Source organism: Lepidochelys kempii, chromosome 26 (assembly GCF_965140265.1).
Source record: "Lepidochelys kempii isolate rLepKem1 chromosome 26, rLepKem1.hap2, whole genome shotgun sequence".
Lineage (NCBI taxonomy): Eukaryota > Metazoa > Chordata > Testudines > Cheloniidae > Lepidochelys > Lepidochelys kempii.
Genome location: NC_133281.1, coordinates 13,133,468 through 13,160,904, shown reverse-complemented (window position 1 = coordinate 13,160,904; position 27,437 = coordinate 13,133,468). Strand labels below are relative to the sequence as shown.

At 49.4% G+C, this 27,437-nt stretch overlaps 1 protein-coding gene across 1 annotated transcript; it reads left to right on the top strand.

Annotated features, from left to right (window-relative positions):
* The first annotated feature begins 2,779 nt into the window (after positions 1-2,779).
* Positions 2,780-20,945, top strand: ACTG2 (actin gamma 2, smooth muscle). Its single transcript, XM_073324970.1, has 9 exons — positions 2,780-2,849; positions 8,194-8,353; positions 13,431-13,559; positions 14,893-15,003; positions 15,609-15,693; positions 16,668-16,829; positions 17,533-17,724; positions 18,850-19,031; positions 20,692-20,945. The coding sequence occupies exons 2-9, from the start codon at positions 8,228-8,230 to the stop codon at positions 20,833-20,835; spliced, it is 1,131 nt and encodes a 376-aa protein (XP_073181071.1). The 5' UTR covers positions 2,780-2,849; positions 8,194-8,227; the 3' UTR covers positions 20,836-20,945.
* Positions 20,946-27,437: the final 6,492 nt, after the last annotated feature.

The following is a 27,437-nucleotide window of genomic DNA, read 5'->3' as shown; positions in this document are numbered from 1 at the left end:
AGCGTCTGCCTTTCCCAGCCCTGAAGAAGGGTGCCGGGTGGCTTGAAAGCGTGTCTCTCTCACCCATAGAAGTTGGTCCAATAAAAGATATTCCCTCCCCTACGGAGCTGTCTATATGTCTGTCTGGTGGAGCTACAAGGCACAATGCCCTTGAACTACAGCTGAAAGCATCCAGCGGTTGCAGGATTCAAGGAGGCTTGGCTCAAGGGCTTGAGAAATCAGAAGACTGCAAGGTGGCCCCACCTTGTGCCAAAACTATGGCAGGAAGTACTCTGAGGTACTTAGAACTACCCCATTCTTCTACTGAACGGGCCCTGGGAGCTATGCAATGGTCAGATCCAAGATGGTGTGTGGGGCCGTAGCATTTTTTTATTCAGAGAGGCAGCCGGCGGGACAACAGACATTCCAGTGCAGCAGAAGTTGCGGCAAGGGGGTTGAAATAGTAATTTTCCTTGCCTAGGCACTATAATAAATCCACTTTCCAAGAAATGTTGAGTTAGTGTTTAAGAGCATGGGACCTTCATCGCTGTGACTTGTGAAAGCCTCTCGTATCTATTTGGAGCTCGTGCTATGGACCTTAGATCTTCTGTGCTCTAAGAGCACTGACTCCTACCATTGTGAGCTAAAGGAGACTCTCCACTTAGCTTTTAGCAGTATGGGGCCAGTGTCACACAACTGAGCCATTCTGAATCAGTCCAGCAGCAGACAATGGTATGTATTAGCCAGTTCACCGCAGTCCCCTATTACAAAGTGACAGAGGTGAGATCCCTTCATATTTATAAATGACTCTCATTTGTTTTGGAGTCCCATGTAAGTGTTGCCCAGCTGTCTCTCTCAGCGGGCGGCATCACCCACAGGCTATAGGAGAGCACTTTATAATGCTAGAAAGAGACATACCCGTGTGCGCTTTATAAATAGATGATAGAAAATCCACTCTGGGGGGAGGCAAAAAGAGAGAAGCCGAATGCGTCGTTCAGCATGCCAGTTAATGGGCTGTTGTCATTTGAGTGATGGGGAAGCTGAATTTTCCAGCCAGGAGGACTCTGCTATTGATGTACATTTGTGTGTCTGCCCTGGAGACCCAGCACTGGGATCTGAGCGCTGTCATTTCCATCTGGTTTGAGTAAACTAAATCTGTTACTAATGCTGTTTAATAATCCCAATTCACCATTGGCACCTGAGTTTGTCTATTTCATCCATCGGCCGTGTCCTGCCATAACCCTAGGTTGCAAGACCTCTCCAGCAGGGACTGTCTTTTTACTACACGTTTGTACAGTGTCGAGCACAATGGACCCTGATCCTCAGCTGGATGCTATTGTGATTTTTCCAGGCTCTTAGATGCAGAATTGCCATTAAAGTCAATGGGACCCCCATATACTGGACCTGGGTCTGAAATCTGATGCCTTTTCATTGCACATGCATGTTCAACCCCCCTGTAACTGTTTGTTCTCTTGTTCTTTGCCTAGATGTGCTACTCCTGTGTACTCGTGGATTAGGCAAGTACACAAGTAGGCCCAGGGAAGTTGCGAGCGCTGAGCGTGGCACACTCAAGGCGTGAGAGTTCGTAGGATTAGGCCTGTTTGACTGGCAGGGGGGGGGTATTTTGTTCTTTAACATCCTGCTAAATCTCAGGACAGATCCCAGGTGGTACACGTCTGCCTAGCCCCATGACTTCACTGGAGTTGGGCTTCCGGCGTACACCAGCTGAGCATCTGTCCCACTACAGCCACCATACTGGCCGTGCTCCTGCTGACATGACGGGGAGCTTTACTGCTGGTGTCAACGGCAGCGGGATCGGGGCCATTCTGCGGGATTGGCGGGTCTGTCTCTGCTCTGCTCTCGTGTGCCGCTGCTGTAAAGCTGGAGGCACTCCAGTGACTTTAGTGCAATAAGTCTAGGATGGGTGGGACGCAATAGCAGAATGCTGGAATTAAGTTGACAGCTCTAATAGAAGGGAGAATAATGTGACAATGGTGCTGACATGCTGGTATGTAATTCAGACTCTGGGCCACATCCAGCTCTTTTCTACCAGTGTAAAACCAGAGGCGCGATTCTGAAGTCTGTGGAGGTGCTCTGGATTTGCACCACACAGGTGGGCCAAATTCTGTTCACTTACACCCTGATAAAGACTCGATCCTGCAATAGGCTCAGGGCGGGCAGAGCCTTGGTGTCATCAGTGGAGCTCCATGTGTGTGCTGCAATCTTATTCCAGGATCAGGCCCTAAGTCACTGTCCACCACTGTAAATCTGGAGTGACTCTGGATTCACATTGGTTTTTAACTGCTGGCTCACACCCCTAGTTTTACATAACCAAATAAATAGCCAGACCCGTCAAAGAGCTGCAGACCACACCAAATTCCAATCATTGCTTTCAATGAAATACTTCCACTTCTCCGGCATTCCTCCTTCACTCTGAATTTTGAAGAGAGAGCGAGACCCACAGGCCAGACGGCCGAGGCCCTAATGCCATTCTTGGTATCTTTCTCTCTCCAGGAATTGTAGGTGACTCCACTTCCTTTTTGAATGTAGCTTATAAGGACTTGTGTCGAACTTGTTTATCAAAGTGTAGCATAAAAGGAACAGATTCACTAAGGGGGTGTTGCCTCCCAAATACTCTTGCATACATTTTTCTTATAATAATTAACTGTGCTTGGTTCTACCATGAGTCCGAGGTCAGTATAATGAAATAAAACACCTTATATGGCCATATGGCTAACACACCATCAGTTAGCCTTTTTAGGGGCTCTGTTTAAGGAGGATCCGCCTCTGAGGTTTCATAGTCTGACTGGTATTTATACCAAAGGCACATCAGAACGCAGTCCCAGAGGAAAGGAACTCTTGTGTACTTGGTGAGTACTGCAAAAGATCTATTCTCTCTTTGCTATCACAAGCCTTGCTAAGGTTCAGAAGGTCCATCTAGGGGCGAGATGGGAATCCTACAAGAATATTGTTGTTTTAATCGTTTAAGTCACGGGCTGTGATTGCACCTGCAAATTGCTCCCAGCGTGTGCCTTTTGGGGGGACTGGCAAGGAGGCTGTAACAGCAAAAGGGGAAGCCTCTGCATAGTCTCTTTCTTTGATCCTTTTAAATATGCATCATGTAAAGACAGACAGAGAGAAACTCTGGGATGCAGCATAATCTTTTAGTCTCTGCAGCTTTCAAGCAGGAAAGACTTTGACTGCTGCAATTTTCCTAGAATGCCTGGAGAAGCCAGGCTGCATCTACGTTTTGGGCTGCTGTGATTTGCACGCTCATGTTGTTACAGTTCGGGTTTTCCAGTAGGAAAGATAACACAGCAGCAAAGTGGGCTGCTGTTACGGTGCATTGTTTACAGCCTGTGTGCATGGCACTTACAAACAGATGAAAAGACAGGCTGCAGAGCCCCATCCTGCAAGGTGCTGAGCCCCCTTGATGAGACAGACTTGTGTGATGCACGAAAAGCAGAACTTGGTGGGTGGGGCTGAAGAATGGGGCTCTCAGTTGTGGGGAAGGAAGGTTGTTAATCTTATCCATACAACAGATCATTTGAGTTGATCAGTTTCACCTGTTTCTTATTGGCCACTTGTTCTTAATAATGCTCTGTTGTCTTCAGTGGGAACTGAAATTGACAGGGCTCAGTGGTAAATGCTGACAGCTTTGTCTCCCCCTCCTCTGGGCTGCATCTTATTGTAGGAGCTCCTCCACGTTGTCTCCAGACAGGAAGCGAAATGTTGGGAGTGGCCTTCTGCAAACCAGGAGTTGGGAAAACTATTTCCATTTTTGGGAAAGCCTGTGATGTAGGCTCATGTTTGTGTTTACTGGAGCCCCAGTGTGGTTTGTCTCAGACTCTGATTCATACTGATAAAGAATTATGGACATCAGGGACTGTTGCAAACTGGATAAAAGGAAAACTGCCCATGTTTCTCAGAGAGCTGATACCTGCTTTCATGCCTCTGCAGTCTCTTATAACAGGAAATTTGTCTTGAAGGGGAATTGCAATATCCTCCAGGGAGAAACCATAGTTTATAGGGCTGTTCAAAGTGGAGAAGTGAACCTCAGGAATGAAGGCTAGAGTCTGATGCTGGTTTCCACAGAAGCTATTAGGCTTACTCTAGACTGGCACCTCTGTAAATGAAATCAGCATTTAGCCCTCTGTCTTCCAGTGTGCTGGAGGAATAGATCAATGTTACTGCTGCAGTTAAGCGGGGGCGTCATGTTTACCCCACTGATGCTGCCAGGAAGCTGAGGAATTAAGCGCCAATGTGAGGTTTAAAGGAGAAATATTTCTCTCCCCTTTTCCCCTCGCAACAGAATTGCCAATGTTTTTATTTCTGCTTTTATCCCAAGGGGCTTTTCTAGAGAGATGTACGGTTAAACTAAAGACAAAGGGTCAGATTCTGCCCTGATTTACAGCCATTTGAAGTCGGATTGGACCAGATTCTGATCTCAGTTCCATCAGCATAAATCTAGCATCCTTCCTATCGAAGGCGGTGGAATTGAAGAGAATCTGACTGACTACAGAAATATTTCACACATGTAGTGTGATTCCAGACCACACAACATACATAAATGTCTACAGAGGCATATCATACGCTACCAGTTGCACTGAAGTGTATACGTCACATTGACTGGACCTGGGGGGCCTAATTCTGATTATACTTACGCTAGCATGACTCAGGAGTAACTCCTCTGTGACTGGCACAGGTAGATCAGAATCTGAGCTCGCATGCATTAATTTTGACCAATCATGTTAACTTCCTCATACTTCTTTTTTTACAGTAGATTTTCCATTGGATGCTGGGGTGTCAAATATTATGCTAATTTCATGGGCAGGTCTCTTCCATCAGGGATCACACTCAAAGCAAACTCTCACTGACTTTAGTGGGAGATTTGCATGAGTAAGGACTGCAAGACTGATTATTTCTTCTAGTCCTGTAGCATCCACCAGGCATTGATCACACTAGGAGAAAGATGCAGCCCCTGCCCTGGAGAGCTTATTCGCTTTGCCACCCTTGGCTATGAATAAGGACTACCGGGGAGGTAGTGTGGCCTCATGAATGGAGCACTGGTTTGGAACTCAGGATTGCCTCTGTTTCCCCATCTGTGAAATGATACTGACCTTCTCTGTAAATTGCTTTGGGATGGATGGATGAAAAATGCTAGATAAGACTCAGCATGGCATTATTATTGCTATTCACTTTTCTTTTAAAACCAAGCAGGCCCCCAAATTAGATACACTAAATTAATGCATTGTGGGAATCTGGATGATGAATTAGCCTTCTGCTTTAGGGAAGGACGAGCCGTTTGGATCAGTAGCTTTGACAGTAAAAGAGCTAGGACTTTGGCTGGAATTCAGTCTGGTTTGATTCATAGATTCTACGGCCAGGAGGAACCATTAGTTCATCTAGACTGGCCTCCTGCATGCCACAGGCTAGAGGACTTTATACAGTTTTTATAAAATACTCTCCAAAAGCTTAAACAGGAGGGATAATTAGCCTGCCACTGGGTCTGAGTAATTCCTGGAATGACTGTTTTCCAGCAGTCGTGGGTGGGCAAATCCTCAGCTGATGTAAATGGACATTGCTCCATTGGAGCTGAGGATCTGGCCCAGGGATTTTAAAAGGGTCTGAGGGAAGCAGTGAAATGTACATTAGCACGATTTCCCCCAGGCTGCTCAGAAATGCTGCAATGCTGCAAGTCATCTCCTTCCCCAATCTCTTCCCTGGTGGGCTTCTCTGCAATGCTATCAGCTGGTCAGGAATCCCGCATTACATCCCTCTGGGATGTGAGCTCTGGCATCCATCACAGGTAACTGCACTGAAGTGGGTGCTTTGAGAGAAGACTCAAGCCCTGTATTTCTACAGTGCAGCTGCTTTCTCCTAACAGGTTCCTGGCCATAACAGCAGTACATTTAAACCAGGCATCTCCAATCTCCCCACTTTGGCTGTCCATCAAGGGGTCAGCATTATCAAGTACAGGGCAAATGAGGAAACTAACTCGTTAAAAGACAATGAGCCGTTGTATGGCTTGCTTTGTTATTTATATACAAGGGGCCAGATTCTGCTGTGTAACTTCAGAGCAACTCCTCTGACTTAAACTGAGTTATCAGGTTCATAGCACGAGCCCAGAGTCTCCCTGCACTTTGTGGCTGGAGACTTTTCTCTTCCATGTGTGCAGTACTGCACATCTGGCCAGGTGGCAGCTGTACAAACTAACGGGCATGCAATGCAGTTTAAAACAAAATACAAACCACTGGGCCATGCACTGAATGATGGACAGACAGGGCCTTTGGCCCATCTCTGGTTATATTGATGCCAATAGTGATGTTGTTATGTCTGTGTTAACTTTTACCAATGGGCTGTAGTAAAAAGCCAGTTAGGCTTGGAGACTTTTTATAGTTATGCCTGGTCTTGTATCAAAGGAAGCTCCGCCGAAGCTGGGCAGATGTTTAAAACCTATATCCAGCTCCACGGTGGATTATCCCTCTCTGAACCATTGATTTGTTTTTTCCTATTGCCAACTAGGTACATGATGTTAAAACTCCCCCTTTAGCAGGTTCATTTCTAACATCTCTCTGATTCCCGGCCTTCATGTGGGCCTTGTCTGTCAGACCAAGGACGTTCGCTCATTCAAGCTTTCAACTGTGAGAGCCGGATCCCCTTGACGTTCCATTCACTACATAGCTGCCGTCAGCCGCAGAGTTTGCACCTCCTCATTGAGCTTTGTCCATCTGTTATGTCATGGACCACACCTCTTGAAGAGCCTCAACCTATGCTCACGTAAGTCAGTGGCAAAACTCCCACTGACTTCTGTAGTGCAGGCCCTATCAGCGTAGGGAGATTCTCAAAAGGAACTTCCTTAAAGGGAGCGGGGTGAATCTGACTCTCCCTCCAATGCAACCCCATTGAAGTCCCTTCAATGGGACTTTGTTGCTGCAGCTGAGAGAAGAATTGAGGCTAGTCTCCAAAAAGGACCTGTTAGACCACCTTTAACAACATGGACACGGTGCCCCAGTTCGCCGTGTCTCCTCCATTTCTAGTTTCTGTGATTCGCTCCCAGCCTCTGCAGGAAGGACTCAAACCTAGGTCTCTTGACTTGGCTTCCAAAGCTGCCCCTAAAAGGTGACTTTTGGGGGGTGCCTGTTTAGTGCAGGCCTGTGAGATCTGTGCTCTGGGCAAGGCCCAGGCATCCTCTCTGCTTCCAAGTGCAACCCAAGGCATTGGCTGCAAGGTTTTGGAGCTGGCAACTTTAGAGGAGGCCTCTCTCCCCATACTCCATCTCAGCAGCTGAGTCTAACTGAGGTGCTTCTCCTAACAGCTCTTAGGCATGAGCTACTGAGAGCAGGAGGCAGGGTGACTGCAATGGAAGGCTGTAGAATGCTCCTTCTCTGGTTGGTCATCAGATCCAGAGTGGAAATAAGGTTAAGAATGTTAAATGTGAGGGTAATTAATCACTGGGCGTGGTGAATTCTCCATCAGCTGGATTCTTTAAGTCAAGACTGGGTCTCTTTCTAGGAGATCGGCTCTAGGCCAAACCGGAATTAGGGGCTCAATGAAGGACTCCCTGGGTGAGGCTCTCTGGCCTGTGTTCTGCAGAAGGCCAGGCTAGGTGGGTCGTAATGGTCCCTTCTGGCTTGAAAATGTACCTGCTGCAGCTTTTGGGGCGAGGCGTAAGGCTCATTTCATTTGGCTGAGCCTTTGCCAGATGGTTCTAACCACTGGTGTAGCCTTTTCGTGACTGAATTTTCTGATTGATGAATAATCTTTTGTTTTACACTCCAAGGGGGGCCTGCAGTGGCTGACACAGATCAAGCTGTCTGAGTGAATATAGACCCAGTGATATGAATCTCTTATCTCCGTCTCAATCTCACCTGCCTCTGTATGTGACCAACTATATAGTCCATAGGATCTTTGCATTCAGTAGCCAGAACCGTAGCGGAGGAAAATTTCTGTAACTCCATTGGTCTCAGCAGAGCTACATGGATTCGCACCAGCTGAGGCTCCAGGGCATGCTTATGTAGCTTTTGTGAACTTGCTTTCTCAGTTGGACTCCTTGAAAATGTGGGGTTCGATTCCGCTCTCCCCTGTAGCACTCTGTTGACTCCTCTGCGGTCGGATGGGTGGAGCTGAGCGTGGTGTTCGGTCCAATCCTTGACTAGCCATTCAGAGCCGCATGTAATTTTTAACGTTCCCCTTCATCTCTGCCTCTTCCAGGTGCTTCTGAATTCCAGCATCTCTCAGCTCCGCCATGTGTGAAGAGGAGACCACTGCCTTGGTCTGCGACAATGGCTCCGGGCTGTGCAAGGCTGGCTTTGCCGGCGATGACGCCCCACGCGCTGTCTTCCCATCCATAGTGGGTCGCCCTCGTCACCAGGTTTGTGCAGTACCTCAATGGCAGTCGACCCCCCCCCATAAGACAATACTGTCGGCCTGAGCCAAGAGGCATGGGGAAGTCCCATTCAATCCAGGGGAATGCTGTATGGAAAATACTTGCATAATTGGGGCCGGGGTGGACTGAGTTGAGACGCTCTTTCATGTTCATCACATGTTGGACTTGGACAATACCAGCCTGGTTGGTGACCCAGCCAATCCATCCTAATCGGGCCCTAATATCTGATGAATTGTTGGCCAACTTTTATATTACAGTTCCATGTGTCAAGGCTTGACATAGGATTAATAGGTGTTTTGATAAGTGGCTGATGAATTTTTTTATAGAGTCCAAGTGGTCAGTGGGTTGCTTATAGCCATCTATAACACGGTCTGCTGATGTGCTGATAACCATCGCTAGCTCATGCCTAAAACGTGGTTGTAACATCTCGGAGTCATGTATTAAACCTATATAAATGGAATCTTAATGTAAAGGTTGATAAGCCCATTGGGGCAGGGACTGTCTTTTGATTCCGTGTTTGTACAGCAATTAGCCCAACGGGGGTGGGTTCGTGACTAAGACTCCGATGGCAATACGACTAAGAGGAGTCAGGACCCCGGGGTTCCCAGCATTGTGGCAGACTTTGGGCAAGAGGCTGAAGCCAACATTTTTCATAAGCGATGGCTGATGTTTGCGTGCCCCAGTTCTTGAGGGCTGAATCTGAGATGTCCCAGGGGGATCTGAAGAGGAGCTGAGCACCCGCAGCTCCCATTGGCTTCGGCTGGAGTGGCGGGTGGTCAGCACTTTGGAAAAAATCGGGCTTAAAGGGCCTTGAGTTGGGCCTCCAAAATGAGTGGGATGCTTCTGAAAATGTCTGTAACTGCTCCATGCCTCAGTTTACCCCTCTCTAAAATGGGGCTGGTGCTGCCCTGCCTCCTAAGGAGTGTTGTGAGGCTTAATGAATGTTTGTGACGCACTCTTAAACCCAAATTTATTCAGCTAGTCCAGCCCCTCCCGCTGAGACAGGATGAAGTCAACCTAGACCATCCCTGGCAGGTGTTTGTCCAACCTGTTCTTAAAAACCTTCAGTGACGGGGATTCCACAACCTCCCTAGGGAACCTGTTCCAGAGCTTAACTAAGATGGAAATGTCTCCTGTCCTATATGCTTCTAAATGCTTCAGGAGGATTGCATATTCCAGGGGATGCAGTTGAGGAGCAGGGAAGGGACCTGGGGTGCGGTTAGGGTTAGTACATTGGTCATCTGATCCCACTGGGGTTGATAATAAGTCAGTGTCCAGACCCAGAATGTAAAAGGGGTAGGAGTGCTGGGGTTGCATGCGAGAGCTGATTTTGGGGGGAACAGCAAGGACTGCGAGCCTTTGGCCTGTGTGTTCATGAAAGCAAGGAGGATGCAGAAGGAAAGGCTCTGCCCAGTTCAAGCCCTTTAAGGAATCTTAGTTGTAAATTACTTTATATGTGGTAAAACTAACTCTCAAAATGTGCATGTCAGCCTCTTCCAACTGAACACAGGTCACATAGTCTTTCCCACCCTCAGTCCTTCCTTCGTGATCTCCCCCTGCTGCTCTTGACTTGGCTTAGATCATAAAATCTTTACGGCAGGGAGTCAGCCTGTTCTTGTTCGTTAACAAGGTACTGTGCACCTGCCTGGCACTATAGAGCAGGTCTCCATTCTGCGGCCACAGAACCTGCTGTTCACCCCCTGCTCAGATGACATTCCTGGGCTGTGTCCTGCTACTGTCTTTCTCGGCGTTATTGGTGTACAGGAACGTCTGGACAGACCCTGGGTATATGATCTCCTCCTGTTTGGAGCCAGAAGCTGACCTGAGATGGCCGTTGTCAGAGTGCTCCAGGGTCTGTTGCTCATGATATACAGGGCGTTCAGTCTTTCTGAAGCATTCAGTGTAGCCGATCGCCGGACTTTGCTTTACCACCTCCAGGGCAGGCTTTAGTCCTAGCTGAGAAAACCATCCCAGTGGGAGTGAAACTGGGTGAATCCTCGGTGGCCTGAAACAAAGATCGTGGACCAGGTTCTCCTCTGAAAGCCGCTGCTGATACAATGCCACGGGCGTCAGCGGAGTTACCGTGAATTTAAAGATGGGGGGTGGGACTGAGCGGGGACCTTCTGATCTTTCTTTTTAACGGGAGGGCGGTTTTCTAGGATGAGCAAGGCAGAGTCACATCCTGGGGGCTGTGTTGGCCTGGTAGCCCAATCGGTAGCAGTCGTAGCCTCAGCGTGTCTTTGTAACATTGCTTGAGCAATACGAAACTGGCCACCTGCGGCTGACGCAGAAAGCTGCAGCCCAAGCGCTGGGCAGAGGGCCAGCCGCCGTCAGCCTGCTGCTCCTGCTGGCGGGCGTGGCACACGGATTGGGTCAGGGCTTTACAGCTCTGAGATGGGAGTATCTATAGAGCTGCTGGTGCCCGGCGTTGCATCTTGCCCTGGGCTCTGAGGGAAGAGGGCTTTTACCCCCAGCGTTTGCAGAGTCAAAGCAGTTGCCTCTGATTGTTTAATCTACTTATTGTTACTTAGCTGTCACTGGCCTCAAAATGCTGCATAGGCATTTAACTAACCAACCTTCACAATGCCCCAGGGAAGCAGGTACCTATTATTAACCCCATTTTACAGATGGGAGCAAAGGAGCTAGAGACACATTGCACGCTAAGCCCAGGCTCTGACACCCAAGCCCCTCTTCCATCCACACAGGGCCGTCCTTACCCATTCGCAAAGCACACAGCTGCATAGGGCAGCAGGAAATTTGAGGCACCACGATTCCTGGTGCCCAGCACAGCTGCGTGCTGCTCCAGCCCCTGCCCCAGGGGCTCTGCCCCAGCCCTGCCTCTTGCCCCTCCCTGCTCCGCCCCAGCCCCAGCCCCACTCCGTGCCTTCCCCAAGCCTCTGCCCCTGAGGACTGCAGCAGGGCAGGGCCTACACTCGCCGGCAGTGGGAAGTGCAGCGACCCGGCCCTAGCCACGCCACCGGTGAATGCTGGGGGGCGGTTTCTCTCTGCCCCTCAAGCCAGCCCCCCCCATCTCCGTGCGGAGGCCTGGGGCACTGTGTAGGGCCCCAGAATAGCTAGGGATGGCCCTGTGTCCACACGTGTGATTGTGGTCCCAGGGGGGCCACACTGAGATTGCTCAATCAGGGCAAACTGCAAAGAATGGGGCAGACAATCCCCCACACTGGTGTTTATTCTAATAATTAGATTCACCAAGCCAGCAACCAGACAGCTCCTACAGTACCTCACTGGTTACCCAGAAGCCAAAAATACAGTTCCCTTAAAACAATCCAACCTTGGGCTCCCACCCAGACAGCCAAGTCAAATATGATGAGCATTACTGAAAATCTTGTTCATTATATAAAAAGTTCGACCAATCCCAAAGGACCGGGCACATTACCCCCCAGGTCAATGAATATTTCAGATCTTACCCAAATACACGCTTACAGCCAATTCTTATGAACTAAACTAAAATTTATTAAAAAAGAAAAGAGAGAGGATAGGTAAAAAGATCATTATACATACAGGCTTGAATAAAATTCTTAGGTCAGTTTCATAGTAGAGATGGTGAGCTTTAGAGTTGCAAAGAGTTCTTTCTGAATTAGTTCCATAGGTTCATAGAAGATCAGGGTTGGAAGGGACCTGAGGAGGTCATCTAGTCCAACCCCCTGCTCAAAGCAGGCCCAATCCCCAATTTTTGCCCCAGATCCCTAAATGGTCCCCTCAAGGATTGAACTCACAACCCTGGGTTTAGAAGACAATGCTCAAACCACCAAGCTATCCCTCCCCCCTATAGTTATAGACATTGGGTTATAGTCCAATGTCCAATATCAGGGTGATCCAGACTGGAGCTGGACACCTTAGTCTTTCGACTCGCTCAGGTCAGCAGGTGTTCAGACTCTGTGCCCTAGGACTCTGCTGGGGTGGGCGTTCAGAGCCTGAGTCCCACTGTGACTTGGGTCCAACCCTGCCACTTTGCAGTGTGAACACAGTTCAAGCTGCAGACCTGAAACAGAAGCTCTGCCTGGCACAGTACGGACATGTTAGCACAGCTGTGAGACCCAAGTCCAGCAATTGTAAACCCAGGTTTATGATGCAGTGTGGACGCTCAAGAGCAGGCTTTGAAACACTGAATCCACAAGCCCGGGTCTGCAGATCTGAGTTTACAATGCAGTGTAGACAGACCCGTATGGATTAAATGGGAATGCCAAGACTCCATAACCAGTGGTAAGCCCTGACCCTGTTCTTTGCTTAACAGCAAAACTCCAATTGACCCCCACTGGGAGCAGGCCTGAGTCTAGTGTTAGAGATGAAGTTGGGACTCAGGACTTCCAAGTGCCCAGTCCTGTGTTCAGTCCGCTGCACCTTGCTGTCGCTGTGTCATTCTGCCAACGCCATGGAAAGTTTTTAATGTTGTTTCATTCCCATGTGTACAAGCAACAAGATTGCTGCAAAAGAGGGGTGTTCTAAGGGCCAAATGCATCCCTGATGTAAATCCGTGGCAGGTAACTGATGAATTTGGCCATAAAAATGATTACTGATTGGGTCTCATTCTCAGCTGGGTTGTGCTGCTGTGAATCTGGAGTAACTCCAAGGCAGCTCCACGGATTCTGGACTAACCGGAGATCAGGATCTGGCCTTAAGCCATTTCTAAGGGCCTGATTCTGATACTGTTGCTGCTCCACGGAGGGAGGCCTGCCTACACCGTGAATTTACCCCACGTTCAGCCCCTGGTACAGTGACATCAGTGTAGACAGGCCATGCTGCAATTTGCACTGGGACAGCTCACCCCAGTTTCAAGCAGGAATAAACTCCACAGGTGCAAATAGTGGCTGAATCACATGTTCATCTGGGAACAGTCTCATTAGAACCCATTAGTTTGGCCCTAAGGTCGGACTGAGTGAAAACTGAGCAAGAACCTCAGGTTTTGCCCAATATTTCTGCTGCCAGTGATGGTAAGATAAATAGGTGTATGGATCAGTGTGCGTATCTGAGCTACTGGACAGTTTTCTTCTGCCCCATGGAGGTGAGCTTGACTGTTAACATCTCCCTTGTTGTTTTCTAGGGTGTGATGGTGGGTATGGGCCAGAAAGACAGCTACGTAGGGGACGAGGCTCAAAGCAAGAGAGGAATCCTTACTCTCAAGTACCCCATCGAACATGGCATCATCACCAACTGGGACGACATGGAGAAGGTAGGGCAGGGAGCTCTTGTTCTCCTTTGGACTCAATTGGCCAAAAAAACCCAAAAAAACCACCAAACTTTCTCCACTGTTATTTTTCAAATGGTTTTGATCATTTGCACCCATTTGCCTTTAAGAATCCCACTCTTTTGGGGAGTCAAATAGAAAAACCAGGGAGCCAGCCAAGGATTCTTTGAATTTTCCTTTCCTAAGTTCAAAATGTGCTTGCATCACTCGCTGGAGATGGTGTTGCAAGTCCCCTGTCTGTGCCTGATCTCAGGGGATGAGTTTAACAGCCCCCGCTAGGGAGGCTGGCTCTTTGGCTCAAGGTGTAGCAGCTCACGCTTTTGGCTCTGGTGGTTCCCAGCGTGTTTGCCAATGACTGTGGCGGTGACAGCTGTGTGAATTTTTTATTGTTGGGTCCAACGCCAAAGTCTTTACATTGTACATCAGCTGTGGCCAATGCAGGACTGTTTTTACAGCATTTACATAACAGCCTCCACTATGGGTCATCAGCAAGGGTTGGATCCTTTACCCTTTATCTCCAAACCACAGGCCTCTCCTGCTTGAGCTAAAGGAATGACTCCATCAGTTGCTGATGGTAATAGGCTGTTATCCGCCATGGGGGCCAGCCATTAGAGGGGGACATGGCACACTTAACAGGTGTATTACACAGATGCTATAACAATGGCAGCTACAGAAACCCCTCTAATTTTCAGGGCTTTGTCCAGTCTTCTGCCCCATTCATTGGGGAGATGACTTTACAGCCTCAGGAAGTGCTTCCTGAGGTACAGCCAGTATTCCCCTTTGCTTAACGTCCTCTTATCTCTCTTAGCTATTCCCCCCTGAACCATCCTAATCAATCCCTCTCATTCCATGTGGCTTACACACCCGATGGATGGTCACTTCCCCTCCTTCCCACTGCAGACCCCAGGTTGTATTTTAGCCTAGCTGTACAAATTCAGTTCCCTTTTATCATAAATCAAGCCCTCAGTTTTAATCTCAGATCTGGGTGGGTGGATGGAGGTAGGACTGGGCCCCAAAATCTGACTCTTTGCTTCACTCCCGTGCAGCTGTCTTGTGGCTGCATTCTAGCTGCAGTTTAATTCTGGGCTGAAGGGGTTAATGTGGATGAGTCTGGATTTTCCAGCTCAGGCCTGTTTCTAGACTGAAGTCTGGTCCATGCTGTGGCTTTACCCCGATTCCAGTCAACAGCATAGCTACACTGCTGCCAACCCCTGGTGTGGACAGGGCATATCCGTTCCCTCCATGTAACCAGTTAGAAGAACTGATCCTTCAGCACGGAGTCTGAGCTACCATTATCGTTTTGTGTCCTCCGGCCTAGATCTGGCACCACTCTTTCTACAATGAATTACGAGTGGCTCCGGAAGAACACCCCACCCTTCTCACAGAAGCGCCCCTGAACCCCAAGGCGAACCGTGAGAAGATGACCCAGGTAAAACATCAACTTCCTGGAACGTTCCCTCCATTAGTCTCATGGTAGGTACTGTCCCATCCGGAGGGAAATCTAACCAGACTGTATACTAGTGGGGGGACTCTTGCTCTTCTGGAGTCCCCGAAACATCTTTAGTGTGTTGGGATCTGAGAAGCTAGATACATAGTTGAAGAGCTTTGCTTTAGCTGCCTGATGTCCAGCCTTTGCTGATATCATTGGTGGATAAAAATGGTCCACAACTGGTTAGATGGCAAACGCCAACTCGATCCCCTCTCGGAAGTTGTCTGGAGAAATACAGCTGAGCTGTGGGAGGTGCTGGTCCATCTGTAGAATGGGATGCCCTTAGATCTTGCTCTTAGCTATGAGTGATGTCCCCTGTCCACACCTCGCAGAGACTATCCATAACTAGCAGATCAGGAACCCAGAGGTTCTGCTGTTGCAGTGGATGATGTAATTCTCTATTTACCCAGCCGAGCCCCAGCCCAGATAGCGGTTGAAGAGTTAGGATACCGAAAACTCGACCTACTTTCACTGGGCTTTTGGGTGCATTGTGGGACCCAACCGCCCCAGGTGTTTCTTAACATTTGAATGGGTATTCTTTTCAGATCATGTTTGAAACCTTTAATGTCCCCGCCATGTACGTTGCAATCCAAGCTGTGTTGTCCCTCTATGCGTCTGGCCGTACTACTGGTGAGTAGTTCTCTTCCCTCCTCTGCCACGGATGACGCGTAGGTGCTGTCGGCTTGATTTTGCAGAAGTGCTGGGCACCCACAATTCTCCCCGAATTCAATGGGAGCTGCATTTTCTCAGGACAGTTTAAATCCACTACTGGGTAGACACCCAAACTATTCGTCTGCCTAAATCCTGCTCTTTGGGGAGCAACTCTGAGATGGAGCAGGGACGCTGGCAGCTGTGTCCCCTACAACGGATCTCCTGATGGCACAGAGTAAGCGTTCTCATAGGAGGCCAGGGGGCCTCAGTGCAGCATACATTGCTGCTCCTCCCGGCAAGAGCACAGTATGGCCTAAGCTGCCCCTGGCTGGAACTTCTTAGTGACGGTAGGGTCTGTGCTAGCCAGCTGGGAGGGCAGAGGCAGGCAAACCCTTCCATTTGAACATGTCCCCTGGGTGTACAGGCTGGCACGCTTGCCAGGGATATCTATCCATGCATCACAAAGTTATTCTAACTTCCTGCTACCATCTCCCTCTTTTACGTACTGGAGCAGAGGATTTAGCCCTGCTGGGGGCAAAAATATTTTAAATCAAATGACCCTCTCTTTGCCAATCTAAGTTATTTAGAGAGGTAGAGATCTCGGGGCCTCACACACTTTAACATATTTATACTCATATGCCCCTGTGAGGCAGGGCAGTGCTGTTATTCCCATGGTACAGATGGGGAACTGAGGCACAGAATGATTTGTTCAAGGTCACACAGGAAGGCTGTGGTGGAACAGGGATTTGAACGTGGGTTTCCCATGTCCTATGCTAGCGCTCCAACCACTGGACCATACTTCCTCCCCGAAGAGCTCAGCTTGTTGTGAGGAGTGGAATTATTATGTTAATAACTGATGCATGTGTTTCTCTTTGCTCGCTGCACGTAAGAGAGACGCAGGGCCAGCAGATCCACAGACCCTCTCTTAACTCCGCTCTTTCCATTGTCTCCAGGTATTGTTCTGGACTCCGGGGATGGTGTCACTCACAATGTCCCCATCTATGAAGGATACGCTCTGCCCCATGCGATCATGCGTCTCGATCTGGCTGGTCGCGATCTTACTGACTACCTCATGAAGATCCTCACGGAGAGAGGCTACTCTTTCGTCACCACTGGTACGAAGGGGAGCTTTTGGTCTGGTCTCTGTGGGTTCAGCACAGTGACCTGGGGGTGCGGAGACAGGCTAATGAGTGCCAAGTGGGTAAACTCAGCTTTTTGAGCCAATGGATCCCTCGGAGCACTGTGGAGAGAAGGTGCCCTCGGTATGTAGAGGGAGTGGGGAAGATTCTGATCACGAGGCAACATGAGGCATGAGGCAATACGGGTGGCATTTAATGAGGCGCTAGAGGGTGACGTGAGGCTTGTGATTGGGGGGGCAAAAGGAGGTCATAGATGGGGGACAATATTTAATGATGACACAGTTCTCTGCTGGCAGAGGTCACATCTCATGATGTGGCCAGACTAAATTCATAAAGTTTAAGGCCAGAAGGGATCATCTAGTCTGACCTTCTGTATATCACAGACCATTCAGTCGTCTCCAGTTACCCCTGTATTGAGCCCGGTAACTTGTGTTTGGTTAAAGCATCTTCCAGAAAGGCATCTAGGCTTGATTTGCAGACCCCAAGGGACAGAGAATCCACCACTTCCCTGGATAACTTGTTTCCCTTGTTAATCAGCTCTCACGGTTAAATGAAAATGGGCCCCGTAGTTCTGACAGCTCTGCTCCACCGCTGCTTGGTGCTCCCCACCCTCGGCCCAGTGGAACAGAGACTGTGTCTGAGCTGTGAGGCTAACAGTGCTTGCTCCTGCCTTCCACAGCGGAACGAGAAATCGTGCGCGACATCAAGGAGAAGCTGTGCTATGTGGCCCTGGACTTCGAAAACGAGATGGCCACAGCTGCCTCTTCCTCCTCCCTAGAGAAGAGCTACGAGCTGCCTGACGGTCAGGTCATCACCATCGGCAATGAACGTTTCCGTTGCCCGGAAACCCTCTTCCAACCATCCTTCATTGGTGAGGGTCCATTCAGTGCCAGCCCCTTTTCATGTAAAGATTCTGCAACTTTCAGATCTGGATCCAGAGCATAAGGCTGTTTGGATCTGATGGGTTGGGTAGAGCCCATTTCTAAATATATTAACTGATATGGCAGGAGAGGGGAAAAGGGAGGGTAGGTTCATAGAATCATAGAATCATAGAATATCAGGGTTGGAAGAGACCTCAGAAGGTCATCTAGTCCAACCCCCTGCTCAAAGCAGGACCAACACCAACTAAATCATCCCAGCCAGGGCTTTGTCAAGCCTGACCTTAAAAACCTCTAAGGAAGGAGATTCCACCATCTCCCTAGGTAACCCATTCCAGTGCTTCACCACCCTCCTAGTGGTTGGTTGGGTTATTTATTTTTTCCGTCTGTTTAAATACTGGGACAGATGGGATGGGGATATACTAGTAACATCTTCCCCCACCCTTCTACATTCCATATTTTCCACAGTGGGACTCTCTCTTGTTAATGCTTGAGGCAAATTTAAGAGGGTGCAATTCCTCAGGTGATCATGGTTTGTTTTCTCTTCTAATTGCCATGAATAGGAGAAAAGGAGGAGAGCCAGACTCTGCTTGGTTATGTGGGTTCAAGGCAGCTGTCACTGAAAGCTTCACTGGTGTACATGAGAGCAGAGCTTGGCCTTTGGATTTAATTAGAACCTCTCAGCCTGGGGATAGAAGATACAGCCATGGCTCCACAATAGACAGTGCATATATATTATTTGTATTGCTGTGGTGCCCAGGTGCTAGGTGCTGTACAAATGTCAAACCAAAAAACAGTCCCTAAAGAATTCTCAATCTAAGTACAGGGGCTGGATTTGCTGCTTGACCCTAGGGCAGTCTGTCACTTATATAAAGTACTGATCACGGTAGTAACTATTCATAGGCCTGTGTGAAGCAACCACCCCACTAGCTAGGTGCACATGAAAATTCAGGTTATAAGGGAAGAAGGTTATGTATGCACTGATGGCCTGATGCACTTCCCATTGCAATCAATGGAGCAACCCCCACAGACTCCAGAGGGAGACGGACCAGGCTTGGAAGGAGGAAAGGTGCTGGTGAGTAGTAATACAACACTGATCCTATGCTGCTTCCCCACAGGCATGGAGTCTGCTGGAATTCACGAGACCACCTACAACTCCATCATGAAGTGTGACATCGACATTCGTAAGGATCTGTATGCCAACAACGTCCTTTCCGGGGGCACCACCATGTACCCTGGGATCGCGGACAGGATGCAAAAGGAAATCACAGCCTTGGCTCCCAGCACAATGAAGATTAAAGTACGTCTTAGTTCTTGGCTGCTATGCTTTTCTCTCCCTACATCAGCGGTTCTCAAACTGAGGGTCAGGACCCCAAAGTGAGTTGCAACTCCGTTTTAATGGGGTCGCCAGGGCTGGCATTAGACTTGCTGGGCCCTGCTGCCTGGCGCCAAAGCCGAAGCCTGAGGGTTTCAGCCCTGGATGGTCGGGCTCAGGATACAGGCTCCCCGCATGGGGCCGTGGTGCTTTGGCTTTGTCCCCCCCCGGCCCCGCCCAAGGCGGTAGGGCTTGGGCAGGCTCAGGCTTCGGTCCCCACTTCTGGGGTCGTGTAGTAATTTTTGTTGTCAGAAGGGGGTCGCGGTGCAATGAAGTTTGAGAACCCCTGCCCTACACGCACCATCTATAACCTGATCACGCAGAGTTACTTCAGAAAACGTTTGGCTGTAAAACTTTTCCCAGTGAGAGTGAATCAAAATATCCATGTAGAGCCTTTGTTTTCCCACATTTAGAAGGTCGTCCGAATGACCAGCATTTCACATCCATAGTTTGATCCCCTTTGTTCCATTAACTCGCGGAACTGAGCATGACCCTCCACTACCTAGGCAGAAGTCACCTTTTAATAACAAAGTAGGACTGTTCTGCGACTCTTTTTCACACAAACTTTCCACTGTGCTCAGTATTGCAGAGCCATGCAGTGCATAGTTTGGCCGAAAAGTTTCTAACTCCAGAAAGCTGCTTGTTAACACTACAGGGGAAGATTTAATATAAAGCAAAGAACGGACTTTGAATGGGATTTATTATTATTTATGAATGGTCTTACCAGTGCACCTAGAAGCCCCAGTCATTTGGCCTAATCTTGGTTACTGGGTTTGGTGTGTGGGTGCTGGGTGTTGTTGGTAGCCTGTAATATACAGAGGGTCAGACTAGATGACCTGGTGGTCCCTTCTGGCCTTCAACTCTATGGACCAGACCCACTTTGCTAGGGGCAGTACAAATATAGACAAAAACTCCCTGTCCCAAAGAGCCTGTGCTCCTAAATCCCTTAGGAACTTTAAAAAATGTCTCCTATAGCTTATAAGGAGAAGAAATTCCCTACCACTGATTCCAAGTCAGCACGTGCAGTAACCGAAACTGGTTTGGTTTTTATGGGTTCAATCCTGTGAGGTGGAGCATGCCGTTAGGGCCTGATCCAAAGCCAGGTGGAGTCACTGGAAAGACTCCCATGGATTTCAATGGCCTTTGAGTCAGACCCTCCCCTTGCACTCAGCTCAAAGGGAATGCAGGGCACTCGGCACTTTGCAGGGTCAGACCTGTCTGTCGAAGGCCATGTCTACACTACAACTCCGGTTGTAGGTGTGCTGCGGTAGTGTGGATGCTTCCCACACCGACAGAAGGGGTTTTTCTGTCACTGTAGTTAATCCATCTCTCCGAGAGGCTGTGGGTAGGTTGACGGAAAAATTCTTCCAGCAATCTAGCCGCGTCTCCACTGTGGGTTAGTTCGACCTAACTATGGTGCTCAGGGTGTGAAATTTTTCACAGCCCCAAGCGACGTAGCTAGGTCAATCTAATTTTTAAGAGTAGACCAGCTCTTAGTCTGTGTGCCTAGGGGTCCGTACCATAACTGGCTTGTGGAGGTGCACAACCTTGTTTCACCGGATCCTGTCTGCAATTGTTTCGACAGATCATCGCCCCCCCTGAACGTAAATACTCCGTCTGGATCGGAGGCTCCATCCTGGCCTCTCTCTCCACCTTCCAGCAGATGTGGATCAGCAAACCAGAATATGACGAGGCCGGCCCTTCCATTGTCCACAGGAAGTGCTTCTAAGAACAGAGCACCCATTCTTCAGGACCTCGGGTGCTTCCTGGTTCCTTCTCTCCCTTTGCAATTATTTCTAACCCTTTAAAAAGCATTAAAACTTTTTTTCACGCCTTCCCTGCATGTGGTGCTTTGTTCCCTGCCTTCCTGGTAGGCTGTGGGCCTGCAGTTCAATGGGTGATCTTCTTTGTGTGATGGGGGTGGCGGGGTTTTAAAGCTGCGACCGGAGAATAAGAATGAGCGAACAGCTGCAGGATCTAGCATCCTTGGCGCAGGCCAGAGCCCCAGTTCAGCTGCGCACAATTGCCTTGTAGCATTGTTTGAGCAGCCCTTTGAAGAATTACCTGTTTATCATGATAATACTCCTTTCAGAACCGGCCCGTGTCTCCCATTCAGCCTCTTTCTGATGAGGGTGTAATTTCCATATCAAAGTTTGCATGGGTGGTGGCGGGGATTCGTAAGGGTCCTTCTAGGGCAGCATTCCTCAACTGGGAGGTAGGCCCACCTAGGAAGGAGGACAGAGCCCAATTTGGGAGTGGGGGAGACGTCATGGGCCAAAGAAAGCGGGAGGAGGGAAACCTGAGTGATTGTACCCCTAACTTTCCCTCCCTCAGCAAACTTACCAGCAGCAGGTGAAAAAAACTTCCTTAGGAGGATGTAGGAGGGCTACCAGGGAAGGGGATGGCGGGAAGATTGGGGAGGGGAGCAGGGTTTGGCACCAGGAAAAGTGGATGGGACTGGGGGGGGTGGGACGGAGGGACCCAGGGAAGGGGAACAAGAAAGAAATGAAAATAAAAGGGAATTTAAAATATATTCGTGATACAGAACAGCATAGGTGCTGGAACTGGGGGCGTTGGGGGTGCTGCCCCACCCCCTGGCTTGAAGTGGTTTCCATTTTATACACTGTTTACAGTTTGGTTCAATGGCTCTTAGCACCCCCACTAGACAAATTGTTCCTGCCCCCCTGCAGAGCAGAAAAAACAGGGACAAAAGGAGGTGATAGGGGAGGGCGAGAAAAGGACAGGAAGGCAAGAGAGTTCTCTGTGCAAGCCCGGGTTTTACAAAAAGGATTATTCTTCCCTCCCCCACCCCCACCCCCCAATTTTCACCCTGCTTTTGTATCATTCAAATATATACAAAATAACTTGTTTTATTAGGAAAATACCACACAATGCATGCGCCATATGTATTACGAGAATACACTCGTCTGTGTGTGTCTATGCAAAGCTGCCTGTGGAAGCGAGGCTAGAGGATACACACAATAAACAAACAGGCACGCACGCAAGCCCTGAAGTGCCTGCACATCTGAACGTACTGACGACCCTGACGCCCACCCCGGACACATTTCAAGCCGTTAGCAGGGAGCGGTTTAAAGATCTGACCCGCTAAAATGGGAAGAAAACGAAAATCTGTATCGGAGTGCGTTTCGGAACACAAGGAAGGATTCAAAAGTTTTTAAAAAACAAAACCAGGAGAAAAGGATGAAGTTGACTGTATGCGTGGCAAATGGTGTGGCCCAGTTATTAAATGTAAATATTTATAGGCTCAGTCTACAGCAGTAAACTGTTTGTTCAAATGAAAAGGTTTATCTGGGGATTAGAGAGAGATTGTTTTCTTAAATTCAGAGGTAGCCTTGTATTCTGAGTTCTGGTTTAGTTCCGCAGCAAACCACATTAAATTCCATTCATCAAAGCATTCATCCACTGAATACTTCCCCGCCGTCCTTTCGTCCACCAAAATAAACCCCAATATTTACCCAGAAAAATTAATAGTTTTTTTCCCACCAATTTTCACCTGTTTTGTTGTAGTAATAAACCCCGATAAATTCCTGGGGAAAATTAAATAAAATAAAAACTGAAAAGGAAGAGCCTTACCTATGTGCCATGCTCTGATGTCGAGGGTCCACAGCCTGGAGCACGGAAGAGACGCCTAACAGGGCTGGTAGGAAATCTTCCCCCAGAACTTTCTGATGGGGAAATTGAGTTTTTTGGCAAAACAAACTCTTTGTGGAAGGTGTCTGTGGTCCTTATTTTTCTTCGGAGAAACCAAACACCTGAAAATCTTCAGCTAAAAACATTTTGGATTTCAGCGATTTTTTTGTTTTGTTTTGGTCAAAAAAAATCAAAGTTTTCAGCTGAAGATTTCAACAAAAAATGTTTGTTGAAATTTTCCACTGAAACACCTTCTGTCCCCCCACCCCCATGTTCCAATCAGCTCTGGAACCCAGAGGTGGTCCAACCAAAGGAAGAGCTGGGAATCTCTGCTCTAGGGAGCAACATTGAAGCAGGGTCTGTCTGAACTTCCTAGGCCAGCTCTTGGGCACGTGTAAATGGGAACTGCTCCATTACACTGACCAAACAGAGTGCACAAGCTCTTCAGGTCTGGTTGCCAGGTTTTTGGTTTTCGACCAGAACGCCTGGTCAAAAAGAGACCCTGGCGGCTGTGCCGACTGGGCCGTCAAAAATCCGGTTGGCGGCATAGCAGGGGCATGGGGCTAAGGCAGACTTCCTGCCTGCCCTAGCTCCGCACAGCTCCTGGAAGCAGCCGACAAGTCCTTGCGGTCCCTAGGTGCCAGGGAGCCACCCTGGCCGCCCATGCGCCTAGGGCAGGGATGGGCAAACTATGGCCCACAGGCTGCTTCCGGTCCGTCAGATGTTTTTATCTGGCCCTCGAGTTCCCACCGGGGAGCAGGGCCGGGGGCTTGCCCCGCTCCACCCGTCCGGCGCTCCGCAGCCCGACGCACAATTCCCTTGATGAGCACCGTCTTCTGGCACGCAGAGCCAACCTGTGCAGGTGCGACTTCACTGTGCTGTTTCTGGGATTGGAACCCCAGCTCCTACGTGGCAGCCCCCAGCCCACGTGGCAGCATGCCCAATCCCCTCCTGGTCTCCTATGGCCCCACCCTCCAGAGCCTCAAAACTGCCCAGGGGCCACACCCGTCCCAGCTAGGGTGCCTCGGTCCAGCGCGGTGCCTGGTATGGCCGCCTTAGTATCACTGCCGGTGGAATCCCTAGGAGTCCCCGGTCCTGCCCCTGTAGAGCCCACCCCATGAGTCCCCCTTCCTCCCACCTCAGTAACATCCCTTATACAGCTTCCCCCTTGCTACAGCCCACAAAGTCCCCCTCCATCACCGGGCATTCATGGCCTGCCATACAATTTCCTTACCCAGATGTGGCCCTCAGGCCAAAACGCTTGCCCACCCCTGGCCTAGGGGCTGCATGGACCTGGTGGCTGCTTCGTGGGAGCCGCCGCCGGGACCCTGCAACAAGAACCTCCTCCTGCACCCCAACCCCGTGCCACAGCCCAGAATCCCCTCCTGCACCCAAACTCCTGGAGCCCGCGCACACCCCCCTGCCCCAGCCCTGAACCCCCTCCTGCACCCAAACTTCTCATCCCTGGCCCCAACCAGAGCCCACACCCCTCTGCACCCCAACCCCCTGCCCCAGCCCTGAGCCCCCTCCTTCACCCCAAACCCCTCATCCCCAACCTCACCCCAGATCCCACACCCCATCCCAGCCTAGAGCCCTCTCGCTTACTCTGAACCCCTCATTTCTGGCCCCACCTGAAGCCTGCACCCCCAGCCCAGAGCCCATACACCCCTGCCACTGAACCCCAAATGCCTGCTCCAGCCCGGAGTCCCCTCCTGCACGCCAAACCCTTCATCCTCAGCCTCACCCCAGAGCCTGCACCCCCATCCCAGAGCCTATACCCCCTGCGCCAGCCTGGAGCCCTCTCCCGCACCCAAACTCCCGGAGCCTGCACCCACCCCCAACACCCTGCCCCAGCCCTGAGCCCCCTCCTGCACCACAAACCTCTCAGCCCTGGCCCCACCCCAGAGCCCACACCCCCAGCCAGAGTCCTCACCCCCCCTCCTGTACCCCAACCTCCTACCCCAGCCCAGTGAAAGTGAGTGAGGGTGGGGGAGAGCGAGTGACCGAAGGATGGGGGATGGAATGAATGGGGTCAGGGCCTCGGAGAAGGGGGTGGGGCCTCAGGGCAGGGGGGTTCGGTTTTGTGTGATTAGAAAGTTGGCAAATCTATAGGAAGGCCTGGGAGAGACGCAAGCAGGGGGACAAACAAAAGGGACTGCAAAGAGAACCCTGAACAATCCAGGGAAAAACTCCAGAGTACTCCGGGCAGAAAGGCCTGGGTGTAGGGAGAGAGACGTTTGTTTGTTGGATTTTAATTGGAGATTTTGAAGTCATTTTCTGCGACTAATCCCAGACCCCAAGGAGGACCACAGGGAAAATGTGCTGAGACTATATAAGGGGCCCTGAAGAAGGGGAAAGAGAGGCAGGGTACTGCTGAGTGACCTCTGGCCGTGAGGGGGTGCTCAGGTGGTGACTGGCTCTGTTACAGATGGAAATACCTTTGCTCCCGTTACTATATCGCTACCCAGTTGTGATCAAGTGGGTAACAAATACTCCCATAAAGAAAAGGAGGACTTGTGGCACCTTAGAGACTAACCAATTTATTTGAGCATAAGCTTTCGTGAGCTACAGCATGAAGTGAGCTGTAGCTCACGAAAGCTCATGCTCAAATAAATTGGTTAGTCTCTAAGGTGCCACAAATCCTCCTTTTCTTTTTGCGAATACAGACTAACACGGCTGTTACTCTGAAATACTCCCATGTGAGTCACGCCAGATCTCTTTTCTGGAGAGGAGAGGTGGCATCTGATCTCGGATACAATAATCCTAGAATTAAGGTGTGGGCACGCTGAAATCGATTTAATTTACATTGTTAAGGAGTTGATTTACACTTCATGATATAAATACAGGTTTCAGTTGATTTTAACACCTTGTCTTGATTAGGAAAATGTCTGAGTTTAGGTGGTGTTTAGGTAGCACATGCTAGCTAAACCTAACCTCCCTGTAGGCCTTCTCGTCATAGAATCATAGAATATCAGGGTTGGAAGAGACCTCAGGAGGTCATCTAGTCCAACCCCCTGCTCAAAGTAGGACCAACACCCACTAAATCATCCCAGCCAGGGCTTTGTCAAGCCGGGCCTTAAAAACCTCCAAGGACGGAGATTCCACCATCTCCCTAGGTAACCCATTCCAGTGCTTCACCCCCCTCCTAGTGAAACAGTGTTTCCTAATATCCAACCTAGACCTCCCCCACTGCAACTTGAGACTATTACTCCTTGTTCTGTCATCTGCCACCACTGAGAACAGCCAAGCTCCAACCTCTTTGGATCCCCCCTTCTGGTAATTGAAGGCTGCTATCAAATCCCTCCTCACTCTTCTCTTCTGCAGACTAAATAACCCCAGTTCCCTCAGCCTCTCTTCATAAATCATGTGCCCCAGCCCCCTGATCATTTTCATTGCCCTCCGCTGGACTCTCTCCAGTTTGTCCACATCCCTTCTGTAGTGTGTATGTGTGGAGGGAACTGGACGCAATACTCCAGATGTGGCCTCACCAATGCCGAATAGAGGGGAATAATCACTTCCCTCGATCTGCTGACAATGCTCCTACTTATACAGCCCAATATGCCATTGGCCTTCTCGGCAACAAGGGCACACTGCTGACTCATATCCAGCTTCTCGTCCACTGTAATCCCCAGTCCTTTTCCGCAGAACTGCTGCCGAGCCATTCGGTCCCCAGCCTGTAGCAGTGCATGGGATTCTTCCTTCCTAAGTGCAGAACTCTGCTCTTGTCCTTGTTGAACCTCATCAGATTTCTTTTGGCCCAATCCTCCCATTTGTCTAGGTCCCTCTGTATCCTATCCCTACCCTCCAGCATATCTACCTCTCCTAGGTAGATTTGTCTAGATCTGAACTAAGAAAAGGTGTCAAGGGTTTGTCTACTGAGGAAATTATAGTTATGATGGCAGAATTATACCAGTATACTGGAATTATAGGGAAGCTGTATAATCTTAACTGGATTAAGAGTGTCCACATGGAGAGTTATCCTCAGATAATTATGCTGGTAAAATTGTATTGGAAAAGTGCACAAATCAGCATATCATTATAATGAAATCTAGGTGCTGAAATGTGCATAAATCAGCATAGTTTTCATACAGTGAGATCTTCCTAGATCAGCTAGAATCTGCAAAATCGGCATATTATTATAATAAATGCTCCCTAGATAACTATCATAGAATATCAGGGTTGGAAGGGACCTCAGGAGGTCATCTAGTCCACCCCCTGCTCAAAGCAGGACCAATCCCCAACTAAATCATCCCAGCCAGGCCTTTGTCAAGCCTGACCTTAAAAACTTCTAAGGAAGGAGATTCCACCACCTCCCTAGGAAACACATTCCAGTGCTTCACCACCCTCCTAGTGAAATAGTGTTTCCTAATATCCAACCTAAACCTCCCCCACTGCAACTTGAGACCATTACTCCTTGTTCTGCCATCTGCTAGAGAACAGTCTAGATACATCCTCTTTGAAACCCCCTTTCAGGTAGTTGAAAGCCGCTATCAAATCCCCCCTCACTCTTCTCTTCCGGAGACGAAACAAACCATGTGCCCCAGCCCCCTAATCATTTTTGTTGCCCTCCACTGGACGCTTTCCAATTTTTCCACATCCTTCTTGTAGTGTGGGGCCCAAAACTGGACACAGTACTCCAGATGAGGCCTCACCAATGTCGAACAGAGGGGAACGATCACG

Bases quoted from the DNA above. Each gene is read 5' to 3' on its own strand.
- ACTG2 (XM_073324970.1), top strand. From the start codon at position 8,228: ATGTGTGAAGAGGAGACCACTGCCTTGGTCTGCGACAATGGCTCCGGG. The intron at 13,560-14,892 runs GTAGGGCAGGGA...CCTCCGGCCTAG, and splicing joins ACTGGGACGACATGGAGAAG to ATCTGGCACCACTCTTTCTA. The intron at 19,032-20,691 runs GTACGTCTTAGT...TTGTTTCGACAG, and splicing joins CCAGCACAATGAAGATTAAA to ATCATCGCCCCCCCTGAACG.